Source organism: Triticum aestivum, chromosome 5D, assembly GCF_018294505.1.
Source record: "Triticum aestivum cultivar Chinese Spring chromosome 5D, IWGSC CS RefSeq v2.1, whole genome shotgun sequence".
Classification (NCBI taxonomy): Eukaryota; Viridiplantae; Streptophyta; class Magnoliopsida; order Poales; family Poaceae; genus Triticum; species Triticum aestivum.
In genome coordinates, this window is record NC_057808.1 from 344013616 (window position 1) to 344033076 (window position 19461).

General features: G+C 46.5%; 1 protein-coding gene and 1 pseudogene across 2 annotated transcripts; one reads left to right on the forward strand and one right to left on the reverse strand.

The window, feature by feature from the left end:
- Positions 1–9352: 9352 nt before the first annotated feature.
- LOC123121643 (sugar carrier protein A-like) lies at positions 9353–9655 on the reverse strand. The gene has a single exon (XM_044541657.1). The coding sequence runs from the start codon at positions 9646–9648 to the stop codon at positions 9421–9423; it is 228 nt and encodes a 75-aa protein (XP_044397592.1). The 5' UTR covers positions 9649–9655; the 3' UTR covers positions 9353–9420.
- A 2455-nt stretch (positions 9656–12110) lies between these two features.
- LOC123121645 (protein SRG1-like) lies at positions 12111–13791 on the forward strand (annotated as a pseudogene). Its single transcript, XR_006459813.1, has 4 exons — positions 12111–12425; positions 12516–12781; positions 13019–13358; positions 13476–13791. The product of XR_006459813.1 is annotated as a protein SRG1-like (transcript).
- Positions 13792–19461: the final 5670 nt, after the last annotated feature.

Sequence of the window (19461 nt, forward strand, 5' to 3'; positions counted from 1 at the left end):
ATAGTCAGGAAACCATGACTATCTGTTGATCAACGAGCTAGTCAACTAGAGGCTTACTAGGGACACGTTGTGGTCTATGTATTCACACATGTATTACGATTTCCGGACAATACAATTATAGCATGAACAATAGACAATTATCATGAACAAAGAAATATAATAATAACCATTTATTATTGCCTCTAGGGCATATTTCCAACAGTCTCCCACTTGCACTAGAGTCCATAATCTAGTTACATTGTGATGAATCAAACACCCATTGCGTCCTGGTGTTGATCATGTTTTGCCCTAGGGAGAGGTTTAGTCAACGGATCTGCTACATTCAGATCCGTATGTACTTTACAAATATCTATGTCTCCATTTTGAACACTTTCACGAATGGAGTTGAAGCGACGCTTGATATGCCTGGTCTTCCTGTGAAACCTGGGCTCCTTCGCAAGTGCAATAGCTCCAGTGTTGTCACAGAAGAGAGTCATCGGGCCCGACGCACTGGGAATCACCCCTAGGTCGGTAATGAACTCCTTCATCCAGACTGCTTCCTGCGCTGCCTCCGAGGCTGCCATGTACTCCGCTTCACATGTAGATCCCGCCACGACGCTTTGCTTGCAACTGCACCAGCTTACTGCTCCTCCATTCAAAATATACACGTATCCGGTCTGTGACTTCGAGTCATCCAGATCTGTGTCGAAGCTAGCGTCGACGTAACCCTTTACGACGAGCTCTTCGTCACCTCCATAAACGAGAAACATATCCTTAGTCCTTTTCAGGTACTTTAGGATATTCTTGACCGCTGTCCAGTGTTCCATGCCGGGATTACTTTGGTACCTTCCTACCAAACTTACGGCAAGGTTTACATCAGGCTGGTACACAGCATGGCATACATAATAGACCCTATGGCCGAGGCATAGGGGATGACACTCATCTTTTCTATATCTTCTGCCGTGGTCGGGCATTGAGCCGTGCTCAATTGCACACCTTGCAATACAGGCAAGAACCCCTTCTTGGACTGATCCATATTGAACTTCTTCAATATCTTGTCAAGGTATGTACTCTGTGAAAGACCAATGAGGCGTCTTGATCTATCTCTATAGATCTTGATGCCTAATATATAAGCAGCTTCTCCAAGGTCCTTCATTGAAAAACACTTATTCAAATAGGCCTTTATACTTTCCAAGAATTCTATATCATTTCCCATCAATAATATGTCATCCACATATAATAAGAGAAATGCTACAGAGCTCCCACTCACTTTCTTGTAAACACAGGCTTCTCCATAAGTCTGTGTAAACCCAAACGCTTTGATCATCTCATCAAAGCGAATGTTCCAACTCCGAGATTCTTGCACCAGCCCATAGATTGAGCGCTGGAGCTTGCATACTTTGTTAGCATTCTTAGGATCGACAAAACCTTCCGGCTGCATCATATACAACTCTTCCTTAAGGAAGCCGTTAAGGAATGCCGTTTTGACGTCCATCTGCCATATCTCATAATCATAGTATGCGGCAATTGCTAACATGATTCGGACTGACTTCAGCTTCGCTACGGGTGAGAAAGTCTCATCGTAGTCAACCCCTTGAACTTGTCGATAACCCTTAGCGACAAGTCGAGCCTTATAGATGGTCACATTACCATCCGCGTCTGTCTTCTTCTTAAAGATCCATTTGTTTTCTATGGCTCGCCGATCATCGGGCAAGTCAGTCAAAGTCCATACTTCGTTTTCATACATGGATCCTATCTCGGATTTCATGGCTTCTAGCCATTTGTCGGAATCCGGGCCCGCCATCGCTTCTTCATAGTTTGAAGGTTCACCGTTGTCTAACAACATGATTTCCAGGACAGGGTTGCCGTACCACTCTGGTGCGGAACGTGTCCTTGTGGACCTACGAAGTTCAGTAACTTGATCCGAAGCTTCATGATCATCATCATTAACTTCCTCCCCAGTCGGTGTAGGCACCACAGGAACATTTTCCCGCGCTGCGCTACTTTCCGGTTCGGAAGGGGTGACTATCACCTCATCAAGTTCCACTTTCCTCCCACTCAATTCTTTCGAGAGAAACTCCTTCTCTAGAAAGGACCCGTTCTTGGCAACGAAGATCTTGCCCTCGGATCTGAGGTAGAAGGTATACCCAATAGTTTCCTTAGGGTATCCTATGAAGATGCATTTTTCCGACTTGGGTTCGAGCTTTTCAGGTTGAAGTTTCTTGACATAAGCATCGCATCCCCAAACTTTTAGAAACGACAGCTTAGGTTTCTTCCCAAACCATAATTCATACGGTGTCGTCTCAACGGATTTCGACGGAGCCCTATTTAAAGTGAATGCGGCAGTCTCTAAAGCATAGCCCCAAAATGAGAGCGGTAAATCGGTAAGAGACATCATAGATCGCACCATATCCAATAGAGTGCGATTACGACGTTCGGACACACCATTTCTCTGAGGTGTTCCAGGCGGTGTGAGTTGTGAAACTATTCCACATTTCCTTAAGTGTGTACCAAATTCGTGACTTAAATATTCTCCACCACGATCTGATCGTAAGAATTTTATTTTCCTGTCACGTTGATTCTCGACTTCACTCTGAAATTCCTTGAACTTTTCAAAGGTTTCAGACTTGTGTTTCATTAGGTAGACATACCCATATCTACTTAAATCATCAGTGAGAGTGAGAACATAACGATATCCTCCGCGAGCCTCAACGCTTATTGGACCGCACACATCGGTATGTATGATTTCCAATAAGTTGGTCGCTCGCTCCATTGTTCCGGAGAACGGAGTCTTGGTCATCTTACCCATGAGGCATGGTTCGCACGTGTCAAATGATTCGTAATCAAGAGACTCCAAAAGTCCATCTGCATGGAGCTTCTTCATGCGCTTGACACCAATGTGACCAAGGCGGCAGTGCCACAAGTATGTGGGACTATCGTTATCAACTTTACATCTTTTGGTATTCACACTATGAACATGTGTAACATCACATTCGAGATTCATCAAAAATAAACCATTGACCAGCGGGGCATGACCATAAAACATATCTCTCAAATAAATAGAACAACCATTATTCTCGGATTTAAATGAGTAGCCATCTCGAATTAAACGAGATCCAGATACAATGTTCATGCTCAAAGCTGGCACTAAATAACAATTATGAGGTTTAAAACTAATCCCGTGGGTAGATGCAGAGGTAGCGTGCCGACGGCGATCACATCGATCTTGGAACCATTCTCGACGCGCATCGTCACCTCGTCCTTCGCCAGTCTCCGTTTATTCCGTAGTTCCTGTTTTGAGTTACAAATATGAGCAACCGCACCGGTATCAAATACCCAGGAGCTACTACGAGTACTGGTAAGGTACACATCAATTACATGTATATCACATATACCTTTGGTGTTGCCGGCCTTCTTCTTGTCCGCTAAGTATTTGGGGCAGTTCCGCTTCCAGTGACCACTTCCCTTGCAATAAAAGCACTCAGTCTCGGGCTTGGGTCCATTCTTTGACTTCTTCCCAGTAACTGGTTTACCGGGCGCGGCAACTCCCTTGCTGTCCTTCTTGAAGTTCTTCTTACCCTTGCCCTTCTTGAACTTAGTGGTTTTATTCACCATCAACACTTGATGTTCTTTTCTGATTTCCACCTCCGCTGATTTCAGCATCGAATATACCTCAGGAATGGTCTTTTCCATCCCCTGCATATTGTAGTTCATCACAAAGCTCTTGAAGCTTGGTGGAAGCGACTGAAGGATTCTGTCGATGACCGCGTCATCCGGGAGATTAACTCCCAGCTGAGTCAAGCGGTTGTGCAACCCAGACATTCTGAGTATGTGCTCACTAACAGAACTATTCTCCTCCATTTTACAGCTGAAGAACTTGTCGGAGACATCATATCTCTCGACCCGGGCATGAGCTTGGAAAACCAATTTCAGCTCCTCGAACATCTCATATGCTCCATGTTTCTCAAAACGCTTTTGGAGACCCGGTTCTAAGCTGCAAAGCATGCCGCACTGAACGAGGGAGTAATCATCAGCATGCTGCTGCCAAGCGTTCATAACGTCTTGGTTTTCTGGGATTGGTGCATCACCTAGCGGTGCTTCTAAGACATAATCTTTCTTGGCTACTATGAGGATGATCCTCAGGTTCCGGACCCAGTCCGTATAGTTGCTGCCATCATCTTTCAGCTTGGTTTTCTCTAGGAACGCGTTGAAATTGAGGACAATGTTGGCCATTAGATCTACAAGACATAGTGTAAAGATTTTAGACTAAGTTCATGATAATTAAGTTCATCTAATCAAATTACTCAATGAACTCCCACTCAGATAGACATCCCTCTAGTCATCTAAGTGTAACATGATCCGAGTTAACTAGGCCGTGTCCGATCATCACGTGAGACGGACTAGTCAAGATCGGTGAACATCTCCATGTTGATCGTATCTTCTATACGACTCATGCTCGACCTTTCGGTCCTCCGTGTTCCGAGGCCATGTCTGTACATGCTAGGCTCGTCAAGTCAACCTAAGTGTATTGCGTGTGTTCCGAGGCCATGTCTGTACATGCTAGGCTCGTCAACACCCGTTGTATTCGAACGTTAGAATCTATCACACCCGATCATCACGTGATGCTTCGAAACAACGAACCTTCGCAACGGTGCACAGTTAGGGTGAACACTTTCTTGAAATTATCATAAGGGATCATCTTACTTACTACCGTCGTTCTAAGCAAATAAGATGCAAAAACATGATAAACATCACATGCAATCAAATAGTGACATGATATGGCCAATATCATCATGCTCCTTTGATCTCCATCTTCGGGGCACCATGATCATCTTCGTCACCGGCATGACACCATGATCTCCATCATCATGATCTCCATCATTGTGTCTTCATGAAGTCGTCACGCCAACGATTACTTCTACTTCTATGGCTAACGCGTTTAGCAACAAAGTAAAGTAATTTACATGGCGTTATTCAATGACACGCAGGTCATGCAAAATAATAAAGACAACTCCTATGGCTCCTGCCGGTTGTCATACTCATCGACATGCAAGTCGTGATTCCTATTACAAGAATATGATCAATCTCATACATCACATATATCATTCATCACATCTTCTGGCCATATCACATCACATAACATATGCTGCAAAAACAAGTTAGACATCCTCTAATTGTTGTTGCAAGTTTTTTACGTGGTTTGTAGGTTTCTATCAAGAACGTTTCTTACCTACGTATGACCACAACGTGATTTGCCAATTTCTATTTACCCTTCATAAGGACCCTTTTCATCGAATCCGTTCCGACTAAAGTAGGAGAGACAGACACCCGCTAGCCACCTTATGCAACTAGTGCATGTCAGTCGGTGGAACCTGTCTCACGTAAGCGTACGTGTAAGGTCGGTCCGGGCCGCTTCATCCTACAATGCCGCCGAAACAAGAAACGACTAGTAGCGGCAAGAAGAATTGGCAACATCAACGCCCACAACTTCTTTGTGTTCTACTCGTGCATAGTAACTACGCATAGGCCTGGCTCATGATGCCACTGTTGGGAATCGTAGCATAATTTTAAAATTTTCCTACGCTCACCAAGATGCATCTATGGAGTTTACTAGCAACGAGGGGAAAGGAGTGCATCTACATACCCTTGTAGATCGCGAGCGGAAGCGTTCCAATGAACGTGGATGACGGAGTCGTACTTGCCGTGATCCAAATCACCGATGACCGAGTGCCGAACGGACGGCACCTCCGCGTTCAACACACGTACGGTGCAGCGACGTCTCCTCCTTCTTGATCCAGCAAGGGGGAAGGAGAGGTTGATGGAGATCCAGCAGCACGACGGCGTGGTGGTGGATGTAGCGGGTCTCGGCAGGGCTTCGTCGAGCTTCTGCGAGACGGAGAGGTGTAGCAGGGGGAGAGGGAGGCGCCCAAGGCTGTAAGTTGCTGCCCTCCCTCCCCCCTCCTTTATATAGGCCCCCTGGGAGGAGGGGGGCGCCCCCTAGATCCCATCTAGGGTGGGGGGCGGCGGCCAAAGGGGGGAAGGGGTGCCTTGCCCCCCAAGGCAAGTGGGAAGCCCCCCCCACCCTAGGGTTCCCAACCCTAGGCGCATGGGGAAAGGCCCATGGGGGGGCGCCCAGCCCACTAGGGGCTGGTTCCCTTCCCACTTCAGCCCATGGGGCCCTCCGGGATAGGTGGCCCCACCCGGTGGACCCCCGGGACCCTTCCGGTGGTCCCGGTACAATACCGGTAACCCCCGAAACTTTCCCGGTGGCCGAAACTTGACTTCCTATATATAATTCTTCACCTCCGGACCATTCCGGAACCTCTCGTGACGTCCGGGTCTCATCCGGGACTCCGAACAACTTTCGGGTTTCCGCATACACATATCTCTACAACCCTAGCGTCACCGAACCTTAAGTGTGTAGACCCTACGGGTTCGGGAGACATGCAGACATGACCGAGACGCCTCTCCGGTCAATAACCAACAGCGGGATCTGGATACCCATGTTGGCTCCCACATGTTCCACGATGATCTCATCGGATGAACCACGGTGTCGAGGATTCAATCAATCCCGTATGCAATTCCCTTTGTCAATCGGTATGTTACTTGCCCGAGATTCGATCGTCGGTATCCCAATACCTTGTTCAATCTCATTACCGGCAAGTCTCTTTACTCGTACCGCAATGCATGATCCCGTGACTAACGCCTTAGTCACATTGAGCTCATTATGATGATGCATTACCGAGTGGGCCCAGAGATACCTCTCCGTCACACGGAGTGACAAATCCCAGTCTCGATCCGTGCCAACCCAACAGACACTTTCGGAGATACCTGTAGTGCACCTTTATAGTCACCCAGTTACGTTATGACGTTTGGCACACCCAAAGCACTCCTACGGTATCCGGGAGTTGCACGATCTCATGGTCTAAGGAAAAGATACTTGACATTGGAAAAGCTCTAGCAAACGAAACTACACGATCTTTTATGCTATGCTTAGGATTGGGTCTTGTCCATCACATCATTCTCCTAATGATGTGATCCCGTTATCAATGACATCCAATGTCCATAGTCAGGAAACCATGACTATCTGTTGATCAACGAGCTAGTCAACTAGAGGCTTACTAGGGACACGTTGTGGTCTATGTATTCACACATGTATTACGATTTCCGGACAATACAATTATAGCATGAACAATAGACAATTATCATGAACAAAGAAATATAATAATAACCATTTATTATTGCCTCTAGGGCATATTTCCAACAGGCAAGGGCGGCGAAGCCTAGGGCTGTTGATACAACTCTTTATCTGGCTCAAACGCATGAGGATCTTCTTGAAGAAGCGAAGAACATGCCCAAACACCGTTACAAGCTTAACTACACATGGTTGCGCTGAGATTTTTTCTTTTTCTTTTAGAAAAGGAGGAGGACCCCCGGCCTCTGCATCTGGGCGATGCATACAGCCACTTTATTAATTATTCTTACAAGACCTTACAAAAGTCATACAACAGTAAGACTAAAGCCACCGTCTAAACAACAACTGTCGCTACTCCTATTCAATTGATGAAGGGGCGCTGATAGTCTGGGCCTAATACCAAACAGACATCGCAGCCAAACCTAGACATCTAAGACCTGAGGTCCCAACCAGGACGCCTGCCGGGTATGGGGCACCTACCAGTCCGGCACTCCTCAACCAGGACGCCTGCCAGGTATGAGGCCGCCGCAGCCACCTGCCACTAATCCATCTTCAGTGCTGTACTGCTGCACCACCTTACCCGACCTCTCTGCCATCGACGCCACCACGACGCCTGATAACGTCTCCCTCCTGCGCGAGTCCCTCGCCACACATCGGGCGCCGAGTCTCCACTGCGCCACGCCGCCGAGAAACGCCACCATTAATGTGCAGGATGAAACACCGCTCCACCAATTATTCCGCCACAAGAGGGAAACGACACAATAATGCCGCCGTCATCCGATCTACTGATCTAGGGTTTCCCCCGGAGGTAGCAGATAGTGGCCTGAAACTTCTCAACAGCGATGCCTTCAACAAGGGAACGGCACCGAATAGTGCCGCCATCGCCGGCCTCGGCAGCAGCCGCGAGCAGGTCTTCACCCAGATCTGTTCCAATGGTCCACCACCGCAGCCGCCGCGTCGCCCGTCACGAGTCCACAGCCACCGACACATCCTCCGCCGTCCGGGGCCGCCTCCCCGGGATCCAGCCCTCGCTGGCCGCCAGAACAAAGCCACCGAGCCCCATCGAGGGCGGCCAACGGGGACGTAGAAGCTAGATCCGGCCAAGGCCAGCCAGGATCCGGCCTATCCCCGTGCTGAAGCCACTCCCGCGGCCCTGCATCTCGCCTGCGCCCGAGGCGACGCAGGCAGCGCATGGCACGCAACGCCGCGGAGAGGGGAAAACGCCCCGCCGCCACCTTCCATGGGGCGCGCGCGGACTTCGCCGGCGGCCCCTCCAGCGGCGGCGAAGCGAGGGAGGGGGTGAGGGGGGACTTGGCGGCGGCGACGCTAGGGTTCCCGGTGTCGCCCGGGGGCGACGCGGGGGCGAGAGGGGCGTCTGTTTCACAAGATTATGTGTATTGGGAACAATGCACGTGATGGATAAGCTTGACCGTCAGTCTACGCGTCTTCCCCTAGTCTTCGCTCACAACACAACTAGGCCTGACTGGTCTGGTTCCCATTGGTAACCTCGGCAGCAAGCCTCCCAGCTGCACATTTTCGCAGATTGCCGCACGCCGGCTCCATAACGGCGTGATTCATGCGTCGGTGCCTCTGTTTTCATGCTTCACAACGGCTCCACGCGGTTCATTTCTTGTTCAATAGTCTAGGTCATCTCATGTTATGTGTGGCAACTTTTGCTTTTCATGCTCGACTTTGAATTGGTGAATGCCATCCTCTTGAATATCATTTTGTTTTGATATATTTGTATCAGATTTTCTCATCACTTTGTATCACTTTTGACGCTTTGGCTTTATATATAAAGCTAGGCTCATACCAAGCGCACTATAAATAGTATACTACTACTCACTTCATTTTTGAAAGAGTGTATTTTCAATCTTATCGCAAAGTTGACCGTATTTATACAATAATACACCACATTTGTGTCATCAAATTAGCAGCATTAGATTCACGATAAAATATATTTTCATCATATACCTATTTGGTTTCACAAACACTGATATAAAACTCGGTCAAACTTTGAGATAGTTTAACCCTCCAACAAAGTTTTTGTGTGTGCGGTAAACCCTCTAACAAAGTTGAAAGTACACTCTTTCAAGGACGGAGTAAGTACTGTGCAAGTTATAACATAAACATACGTTGCATTGATGCATATACAAAACATTCTGCCTACATGTTAAACTGTGTCTTACAGGATCTAACCAACAAACAATGCACAACAACTGATTCCAAATTATCTTCATCACTCACTAGTGGCCCTTATTGTCAGCACGCCCACCGTCCCCTTCTCCACACCCGTCCTTGAGCGGCATGTCCGGCATCACCTTCTTCCAGAACCAGTGCTTCCTCCACAGCAGCACCATCTCCTCGATGGGCACGCCCTTGGTCTCCGGCAGGAAAACATAGACGAACATGGTCATGACCGTGATCCAGGTGGCGAAGAAGAGGAAGATGCCGAACTTGAAGGCGCAGAGCATCGACAGGAACGCCTGCGCGATGACGAAGGTGGAAAAAAGACTTGTTCACTAAAGTAAACCGGTCGCTGATTGATATTTCTTGTAGTCCAAGTTTCCTAGTTAGATACTGAAGCCTATCAGATCTTGTCGCTAGCGACGAGCAGTCAGTAGCGAGAGCTACAACGTTCGATCCATCGCACTACCATTCTATTTTCGGTGATTTTCCCTGATTTCCCGCGCGACCTAAGGGCCGGCCTAGTCTGGCGTCCTCCTGTGCGTGGCGCCGTCTAATTGACGCTACTCCCTGAAAGTACGGAATTTCCTGTTTGCCGCACGTCACGGCAAATAGTAAGGCAATCGCACACACAACGTAGGATGGGCCGACCCATCTGAGCATTCGAGCACCGGTATTTCCTTCACTCTTTTAATTAATGTTTAGAATTTCAAAATTTGTTCGTGTTTTCATAAAAGTTCAGCGTTTCAAAATTTTCTCATGTGAACAATTTTTAAAAAAATCATAATTTATATTTCCCTATTTTTTATAAATGATTTCAGAATTTTAAAATGTGCTCTAGTTTTTCAAATATTATTCGTGTTTTCAAAAAAATGTTCTCTTATTAAATATTGTTCACAGATTCAGAAAATGTTCATGTATTAAAAAAAGTTCGTAGATTTCAGAAAATGTTCGTCTTCCCAATTTTTTTCTGTAATTTTGGAAAATGTTTCTGTTTTTAAAAATCGTTCACATAACCTAAAAAATATTCAAAACATTTCGTGAAATGCGGAATTTTGTAAACGTTGTTTCAAAACAAAAAACGCCGCTTCTGAATCTGTACATAAAGTACCTGCGCTCAGCGCATGGAGCTGGCCGATCGAGTGGTTAGCAGCTCCAATTAAATTCCCTCAAAAAGAAACTACAGTATGGTGGCGAGTTTGAATCCACTCACAGCGCGTCTCATTTTTTTGTTACTTTTGCGCCTCCTTATATCGGTTCATGTTAGTGGGCCGGCCCAGTAGCGGGTCCTTAACGATGTATGGCGTGAAATGTCCCTATTATCCTTTATACGTTCTGTAAAGATGTTGAACCCAAGCGGATGGGGATTAGCTCTTTCCCAATCTAAAACATTGAACCCAAGCGGATGGGGATTAGCTCTTTCCCAATCTAAAACAGCTGAGAAGTTATGGATATTAGCTCTGTCGCAATCTTCTAGAGGATGATACGATTACGACCGAGTTCGAATCCACTCGCAGCGCATCTCATTTTTTTGTTACTTTTGCGCCTCCTTATATTGGTTCATGTTAGTGGGCCGGCCCAGTAGCGGGTCCTCTACGATGTATGGCGTATACACATACGGAAGTGGGTATGAACTGTAAAATGTCCTTATTGTCCTTTATACGTTCTGTAAAGGGGGTTGAACCCAAGCGGATGGGGATTAGCTCTGTCCCAATCTGAAACAGCTGAAAAATTATGGGTATTAGCTCTGTCGCAATTTTCTGGAAGATGGTACGATTGCGACCGACAAAGAAGAGTCACATGGAGTGCGTCATGCATGATCTCGTTTTTTGGGTTACTTTTGCGCCTCCTTATATCGGTTCATGTTAGTGGGCCGGCCCAGTAGCGAGTCCTTTACGATGTATGACGTGAAATGTCCCTATTATCCTTTATACGTTCTGTAAAGATGTTGAACCCAAGCGGATGGGGATTAGCTCTTTCCCAATCTAAAACAGCTGAGAAGTTATGGATATTAGCTCTATCGCAATCTTCTGGAGGATGATACGATTACGACCGAGTTCGAATCCACTCGCAGCGCGTCTCATTTTTTTGTTACTTTTGCGCCTCCTTATATTGGTTCATGTTAGTGGGCCGGCCCAGTAGCGGGTCCTCTACGATGTATGGCGTATACACATACGGAAGTGGGTATGAACTGTAAAATGTCCTTATTGTCCTTTATACGTTCTGTAAAGGGGTTGAACCCAAGCGGATGGGGATTAGCTCTGTCCCAATCTGAAACAGCTGAAAAGTTATGGGTATTAGCTCTGTCGCAATCTTCTGGAAGATGATACGATTGCGACCGAGTTCGAATCCACTTGCATGGCGTCTCATTTTTTCGTTACTTTTGCGCCTCCTTATATCGGTTCATGTTAGTGGGCCGGCCCAGTAGCGGGTCCTCTACGATGTATGGCGTGTACACATACGGAAGTGGGTATGAACTATGAAATGTCCCTATTATCCTTTATATGTTTTGTAAAGGGGGTTGAACCCAAGCGGATGGGGATTAGCTCTGTCCCAATCTGAAACAGCTGAAAAATTATGGGTATTAGCTCTGTCGCAATTTTCTGGAAGATGGTACGATTGCGACCGACAAAGAAGAGTCACATGGAGTGCGTCATGCATGATCTCGCCCAGAAAATGATTGGAGGCACGTTTTTTCCTTTTTCTTTTAGAAGGATTAAGACAAATTTGGAGAAGGAAAATCGAGGCACACTCGAGGCTATACATATCGGCCCCTGTCTCTTCACCTTCAAGTGAGCGGTACTACCCAAACACTTACCCAAGCACAGAAATGGCTGCGTTCGATGAGTCGCCGATGGTGCGGCCGACGGTGCAGGAGCTGGCGGCGGCCGGCGTCGAGGAACCGCCGCGACAGTACGTGCTGCCGGAGCAAGACCGTCACGGCGACCTGCTGGCCGCCGACGAGTTTCCGGAGCCCATCCCCCTCGTCGATCTTAGCCGGCTCACGGACGCCGACGAAGCCGAGAGGCTCCGGGCGGCTCTGCAGACCTGGGGCTTCTTCCTGGTGAGCGGGCGTCTGCAATCTGCATGCGTGCACCTTAATTAGTTTATAAAGTTACTGAACTCTTGCTGAAACTGTTTAACACTCATCCAGGCCACCAACCATGGGATCGAGGAGTCTCTAATGGACGCCATGATGAGCGTGTCGAGGGAGTTCTTCCGGCAGCCGGCAGAGGAGAAGCAGAAGTGCAGCAATCTGGCGGACGGCAACGGCAAGGACTACCAGGTGGAAGGGTATGGAAGTGACAAGGTGGTGTCCGAGGATCAGGTCCTCAACTGGAGTGACCGGTTGCAATTGGAAGTGGATCCAGAAGATGAGAGGAATCTCGCTAAGTGGCGCCGTCACCCGGAATCTTTCAGGTTACCTACTTCCCTAAACTTCTGATGTACTAGGTCTTCTGTTGCTCGCGGTGTAGTTTTGTGAAATTTATTGATTAATAATCTTTTAAAAAAATTGACTAATAATTGATTTCTTTAAAAGATATCCAATGTATGGGGGTATTTACCCTCTTAAAAATGGATATTGAGAGACAAGTCATAAAAAGCTAGAAACTGAATAAAAGAACCAAACGCTTTGATTTGACCAAACTGTTCTAGAGTTTTTCTACAGGGATGTGCACAAGAGTACGCATCAAGAACCAAGAAAATAAGAGACCTCGTCTTGCGATCGATAGCCAAGCTCTTGGAGATTGAGGAGGACTACTTTGTCAACCAGATATCAAACAAAGCTTCCGGGTTTGCTAGATTCAACTACTACCCTCCATGCCCGAGGCCTGACCTAGTTTTGGGCCTCATGCCTCACTCCGACAGTGGTCTCCTTACCATCCTTTTCAACAATGACAACGTCGGTGGCTTGCAAGTTCAAAGAGATGGGAGATGGTACAATGTTCCGACCAAGCCTCACACATTGCTGATTAACCTAGCAGACTGACTAGAAGTAAGCATTAGGAATACATACACACTTACTCTCTTGATTAATATACAACGGTTGTTGTTATATCCTATCTCCTGAACCCTAATGCTTCATTGACTTGTATGTAAAACTTTGATGCAGATAATGAACATTGGAATCTTTACAAGCCCAGTTCACAGAGTGGTGACAAACATCGAGAAGGATAGGCTTCTTGGCTGTGTTTTACGTCGTGGATGCGGAAACTATGCTAGAGCCAGTGCCCGGTTTGCTGGATGACAAGCGACCGCCAAGATATAGGAAAATGTTGGCCAAGGATTTCGTGGTCGGGCTCTTTGAACATTTCCGTGAAGGGAAGAGATTCATCAACACCCTGAAAATTTAGGTTCACCGTTTATTATGGAGCTGTAGTAGTGATTACCTATGAAGAATAAAGAGATGGTTTTATCTGTTGTGTGAATGAGGGGTTTTGTCTACCACCGCATTTCGTATAAGTGACTCAGTTCCAGTTACCGGTGTCACATAGGACGTTAGCATAAACTATGTAGTGCACTTGCATAGTGCCAAATAAAAGTGGTGCACTCGCATCTTTGGGTAATTAGTCTCCAAAAAACAAAAATAACAACCTATAATTGTTTTTGTTTGCGAGGACGAGTTAACGAACGAACAAAACACATGGGGACAATGATCAAAGCATTGAGTGACATTTTTTTAAACGATACATGTATGGAGTTCATCTAGTCAACGACCTTTTGCAGCTCCTTATCATCTCACCATGGCCAACTGTTTTTAAGTCAGTGGCCTCTATTTTCGTTTCTCACTGTCTCGCGCACAAACATTTGTAGACGAGAAAAATCGAGTCAACATCTCCTATGCGCAAGTTGTCTGTAGAAGATGACCAATGACTTCGTCATCTTTCTTCGTCTACGCAGACGGGAGTGGATAGTTTTTTCGGGGCTAGCTTGAGCCGTCCCCAATGATACAACTTTCTCCACCATGACCGTGGTGGGAAACTTCTCAACAACATTAGGGGTTTTATTTTTCTCCGCCATAGTTGTTGGGGAACATAGCATGCAATTTCAAAAAAATCCCTACGATCACGCAAGATCTATCTAGGAGATGCATAGCAACGAGAGGGGGAGAGTATGTCCACGTACCCTCGTAGACCAAAAGCGGAAGCGTTAGGTTAACGCGGTTGATGTAGTCGAACGTCTTCACGATCCAACCGATCTAGTACCGAACGTACGGCACCTCCAAGTTCAGCACATGTTCAGCTCGATGACGTCCCTCGAACTCTTGATCCAGCAAAGGGTCGAGGGAGAGTTTCGTCGGCACGACGGCGTGGCGACGGTGATGGTGATGTGATCTGCGCAGGGCTTCGCCTAAGCACTACGACCCTATGACCGAAGGAGTAAACTGCGGAGGGGGGCACCGCACACGGCTAAGAGAACAACCGTTGTGCTTTGGGGTGCCCCCTGCCCCCGTATATAAAGGAGGGGAGGAGGAGGCCGGCCACCAAGGGGGCGCGCCATGGGGGGATTCCTACTAGGACTCCACTCCTAGTAGGATTCGGCCCCCCTTTTTTTCCTTCTTCCGGAGGGGGAAAAGGGGAAGGGAGAGGGAAGAGGAGAAGGAAAGGGGGACGCGCCCCCTCCCCTAGTCCAATTCGGAATCCCTATGGGAGGGAGGCGCGGCCACCCCTTGTGGGCTGCCTCCCCTCTCCACTAAGGCCCATGTAGGCCCAATATTTCCCTGGGGGGTTCCGGTAACCCCTCGGTACTCCGGTATGTACCCGATACACTCTGGAACCCTTCTGGTGTCCGAATACTTCCTTCCAATATATCAATCTTTACCTCTCGACCATTTCGGGACTCCTTGTCATGTCCGTGATCTCATCCGGGACTCCGAACAATCTTTGGTCACCAAATCACATAATCATATAATACAAAATCGTCATCGAATGTTAAGCGTGCGGACCCTACGGGTTCAAGAACTATGTAGACATGACCGAGACACCTCTCCGGTCAATAACCAACAGCGGAACCTGGATGCTCATATTGGTTCCCACATATTCTACGAAGATCTTTATCGGTCATACGGTAATGATAACATACGTTATTCCCTTTGTCATTAGTATGTTACTTGCCCGAGATTCGATCGTCGGTATCTTCATACCTAGTTCAATCTCGTTACCGACAAGTCTCTTTACTCATTCCATAATACATCATCCCGCAACTAACTCATTAGTCACATTGCTTGTAAGGCTTCTTATGATGTGTATTACCGAGAGGGCCCAGAGATACCTCTCCGATACTCGGAGTGACAAATCCTAATCTCGATCTATGCCAACCCAACAAACACCTTCGGATATACCTGTAGAACATCTTTATAATCACCCAGTTACGTTGTGACGTTTGATAGCACACAAGGTATTCCTCCGGTATCCGGGAGTTGCATAATCTTGTAGTCAAAGGAATATGTATATGACATGAAGAAAGCTATAGCAATAAAACTAAACGATCAACATGCTAAGCTAACGGATGGGTCTTGTCCATCACATCATTATCCTAATGATGTGATTACGTTTATCAAATGACAACACATGTCTATGGTTAGGAAACTTAACCATCTTTGATAAACGAGCTAGTCTAGTAGAGGCTTACTAGGGACACGGTGTTTTGTCTATGTATCCACACATGTATCAAGTTTCCGGTTAATACAATTCTAGCATGAATAATATACATTTATCATGATATAAGGAAATATAAAATAACAACTTTATTATTGCCTCTAGGGCATATTTCCTTCAATAGTGACGGGCTTCTCGACGACAACATTGGTTTCCTTCTCCTGCTCTCGGATCACATCGATTGTGGGAGGCATCTGCACAGTCGAATTCACCTCCGTATGAAAAACATTGCCAGCAGTCACCGACTGCCTAGCGTAGCTTGATTCAGGTGGAGGGCTACAGAATGTCGAAGAGGAAGTATCAAGATATTGTGCGCATGCTGTAAACCATACATATTGGGATGTTCATATCAGGACACTTACAGTTTGGACTGAGGAATGAGTCTAGCATGAGGTACATTGCCTTTCCTTGGTGGGGCCTTCATGGTAGAAACCTTCGGCCCGGCTCTTGGTTTGGGTGGGACGGAGTCTCGCCATGCGCCTCTGCTCTGTAGACACGTTTGATGGGGGCAAGGGCGGCAAGCCTAGGACTGTTGATACAACTATTTCTTTGGCTCAAACGCATGAGGATCTTCTTGAAGAAGCGAAGAACATGCCCCAATACAGTTACAAGCCTAAGAACACATGGTTGCGCAGAGATAAATGTGTGTGATATCATTCACATGGTTGTGTGTATTGGGAACAATGCACATAGTGGATAAGAATGACCGTCAGTCTACGTGTCTTCCCCTAGTCTTCGCTCGCAGCATAACTGGGCCTTGGACTTATCTGGTTCCCGTTGATAACCTCGGCAACTAGCCTCTCAGCTGCACATTTTTCGCTGATTGCCACACGTCGGCTCTAGAACGGCGTGATTCACGCGTCGGTGCCTCCGTTTTCATACTCCACAACAGCTCCACGCGGTTCATTTTTTGTTCAATAGTCTAGGTCGTCTCATGTTATGTGTGGCGACTTCTGTTTTTCATGCTCGACTTTGAATTGGTGAGTGCCATCCTCTTGAATATCATTTTTCTTTTGATATATTTGTATCCGATTTTTCTCATCACTTTGTATCAGTTTTGATGCTTTGGCTTTATATATAAAGCTAGGATTACACCAAGCGCACTATAAAGTATACGTCCTACGATACAAATTATAACATAAACATACGCTGCATTGGTGCATATACAAAGCATTCCGCCTACATGTTAAACTGTGTCTTACATGATCTAACCAACCAACAATGCACAACTCATTCCAAATGATCTTCATCACTCACTAGTGGCACTTATTGCACGCCCACCGCCCCCTTCTCCCCACCCGTCCTCGAGTGGCATGTCTGGCATCACCTTCTTCCAGAACCAGTGCTTCCTCCGCAGCAGCACCATCTCCTAGATGGGCACACCCTTGGTCTCCGGTAGGAAAATTTAGACGAATGATGCGGCTTGAAGCTACGTCGGTATTTCCCCAAAGAGGAAGGGATGATGCAGCACGGCGACGGTAGATATTTCCCTCAGTAAAGAAACCAAGGTTATCGAACCAGTAGGAGAACCAAGCAACACAACGTAAACAACTCCTGCACACAGATAACAAATCCTCGCAACCCAACGCGTAAAAGGGGTTGTCAATCCCTTCCGGGTAGCGGCGCCCCAAGATGGGCAAACGGACGTGAGGAAATTGTAGTAGATTGATAGATCGAACGCCAAATAAAATAAATAAGAATAAAACGCAGCAAGGTATTTTTGTATTTTGAGTTTAATAGATCTGAAAATAAATGCAAAGGAAAAGTAGACCGCAAAGGCAAATATATGAGAAAGAGACCCGGGGGCCGTAGGTTTCACTAGTGGCTTCTCTCGAGAAAAATAGCAAACAGTGGGTAAACAAATTACTGTTGGGAAATTGATAGAACTTCAAATAATCATGACGATATCCAGACAATGATCATTATATAGGCATCATGTCCAAGATTAGTAGACCGACTCCTGCATGCATCTATTACTATTACTCCACACATCGACCTCTATCCAGCATGCTGATACGTCGCCAACGTATCTATAATTTTTGATTGTTCCATGCTATTATATTATCTGTTTTGGATGTTTATGGGCTTTATTATACACTTTTATATTATTTTTGGACTAACCTACTAACGGAGGCCCAACCCAAATTGCTGTTTTCTTGCCTATTTCAGTGTTTCGAAGAAAAGGAATATCAAACGGAGTCAAAACAGAATGAAACCTTCGGGAGAGTTATTTTTTGAACGGACGTGATCCAGGAGACTTGGAGTAGACGTCAGGAAAGCTTCGAGGTGGCCACGAGGCAGGGAGGCGCGCCTGCCCCCCTGGGCGCGCCCCCCACCCTCGTGGGCCCCTCGTGGCTCCCCTGACCGACTTCTTTCGCCTATATATGTCCATATACCCTAAAACATCGAGGAACAGAATAGATCGGGAGTTCCGCCGCCGCAAGCCTCTGTAGCCACCAAAAACCAATCGAGACCCTGTTCCGGCACCCTGCCGGAGGGGGGATCCCTCACCGGTGGCCATCTTCATCATCCCGGCGCTCTCCATGACGAGGAGGGAGTAGTTCACCCTTGGGGCTGAGGGTATGTACCAGTAGCTATGTGTTTGACCTCTCTCTCTCTCTCGTGTTCTTGAGATGGTACGATCTTGATGTATCGTGAGCTTTGCTATTATAGTTGGATCTTATGATGTTTCTCCCCCTCTACTCTCTTGTAATGGATTGAGTATTCCCTTCGAAGTTATCTTATCGGATTGAGTCTTTAAGGATTTGAGAACACTTGATGTATGTCTTGCCGTGCTTATCTGTGGTGACAATGGGATATTCACGTGATCTACTTGATGTATGTTTTGGTGATCAACTTGCGGGTTCCATGAACTTATGCATAGGGGTTGGCACACGTTTTCGTCTTGACTCTCCGGTAGAAACTTTGGGGCATTCTTTGAAGTACTTTGTGTTGGTTTGAATAGATGAATCTGAGATTGTGTGATGCATATCGTATAATCATACCCACGGATACTTGAGGTGACATTGGAGTATCTAGGTGACATTAGGGTTTTGGTTGATTTGTGTCTTAAGGTGTTATTCTAGTATGAACTCTATGATAGATCAAACGGAAAGAATAGCTTCATGTTATTTTACTACGGACTCTTGAATAGATTGATCAGAAAGAATAACTTTGAGGTGGTTTCGTACCCTACCATAATCTCTTCGTTTGTTCTCCGCTATTAGTGACTTTGGAGTGACTCTTTGTTACATGTTGAGGGATATTTATATGATCCAATTATGTTATTATTGTTGAGAGAACTTGCACTAGTGAAAGTATGAACCCTAGGCCTTGTTTCCTAGCATTGCAATACCGTTTACGCTCACTTTTACCACTTGTTACCTTGCTGTTTTTATATTTTCAGATTACAAGAACCTATATCTACCATCCATATTGCAC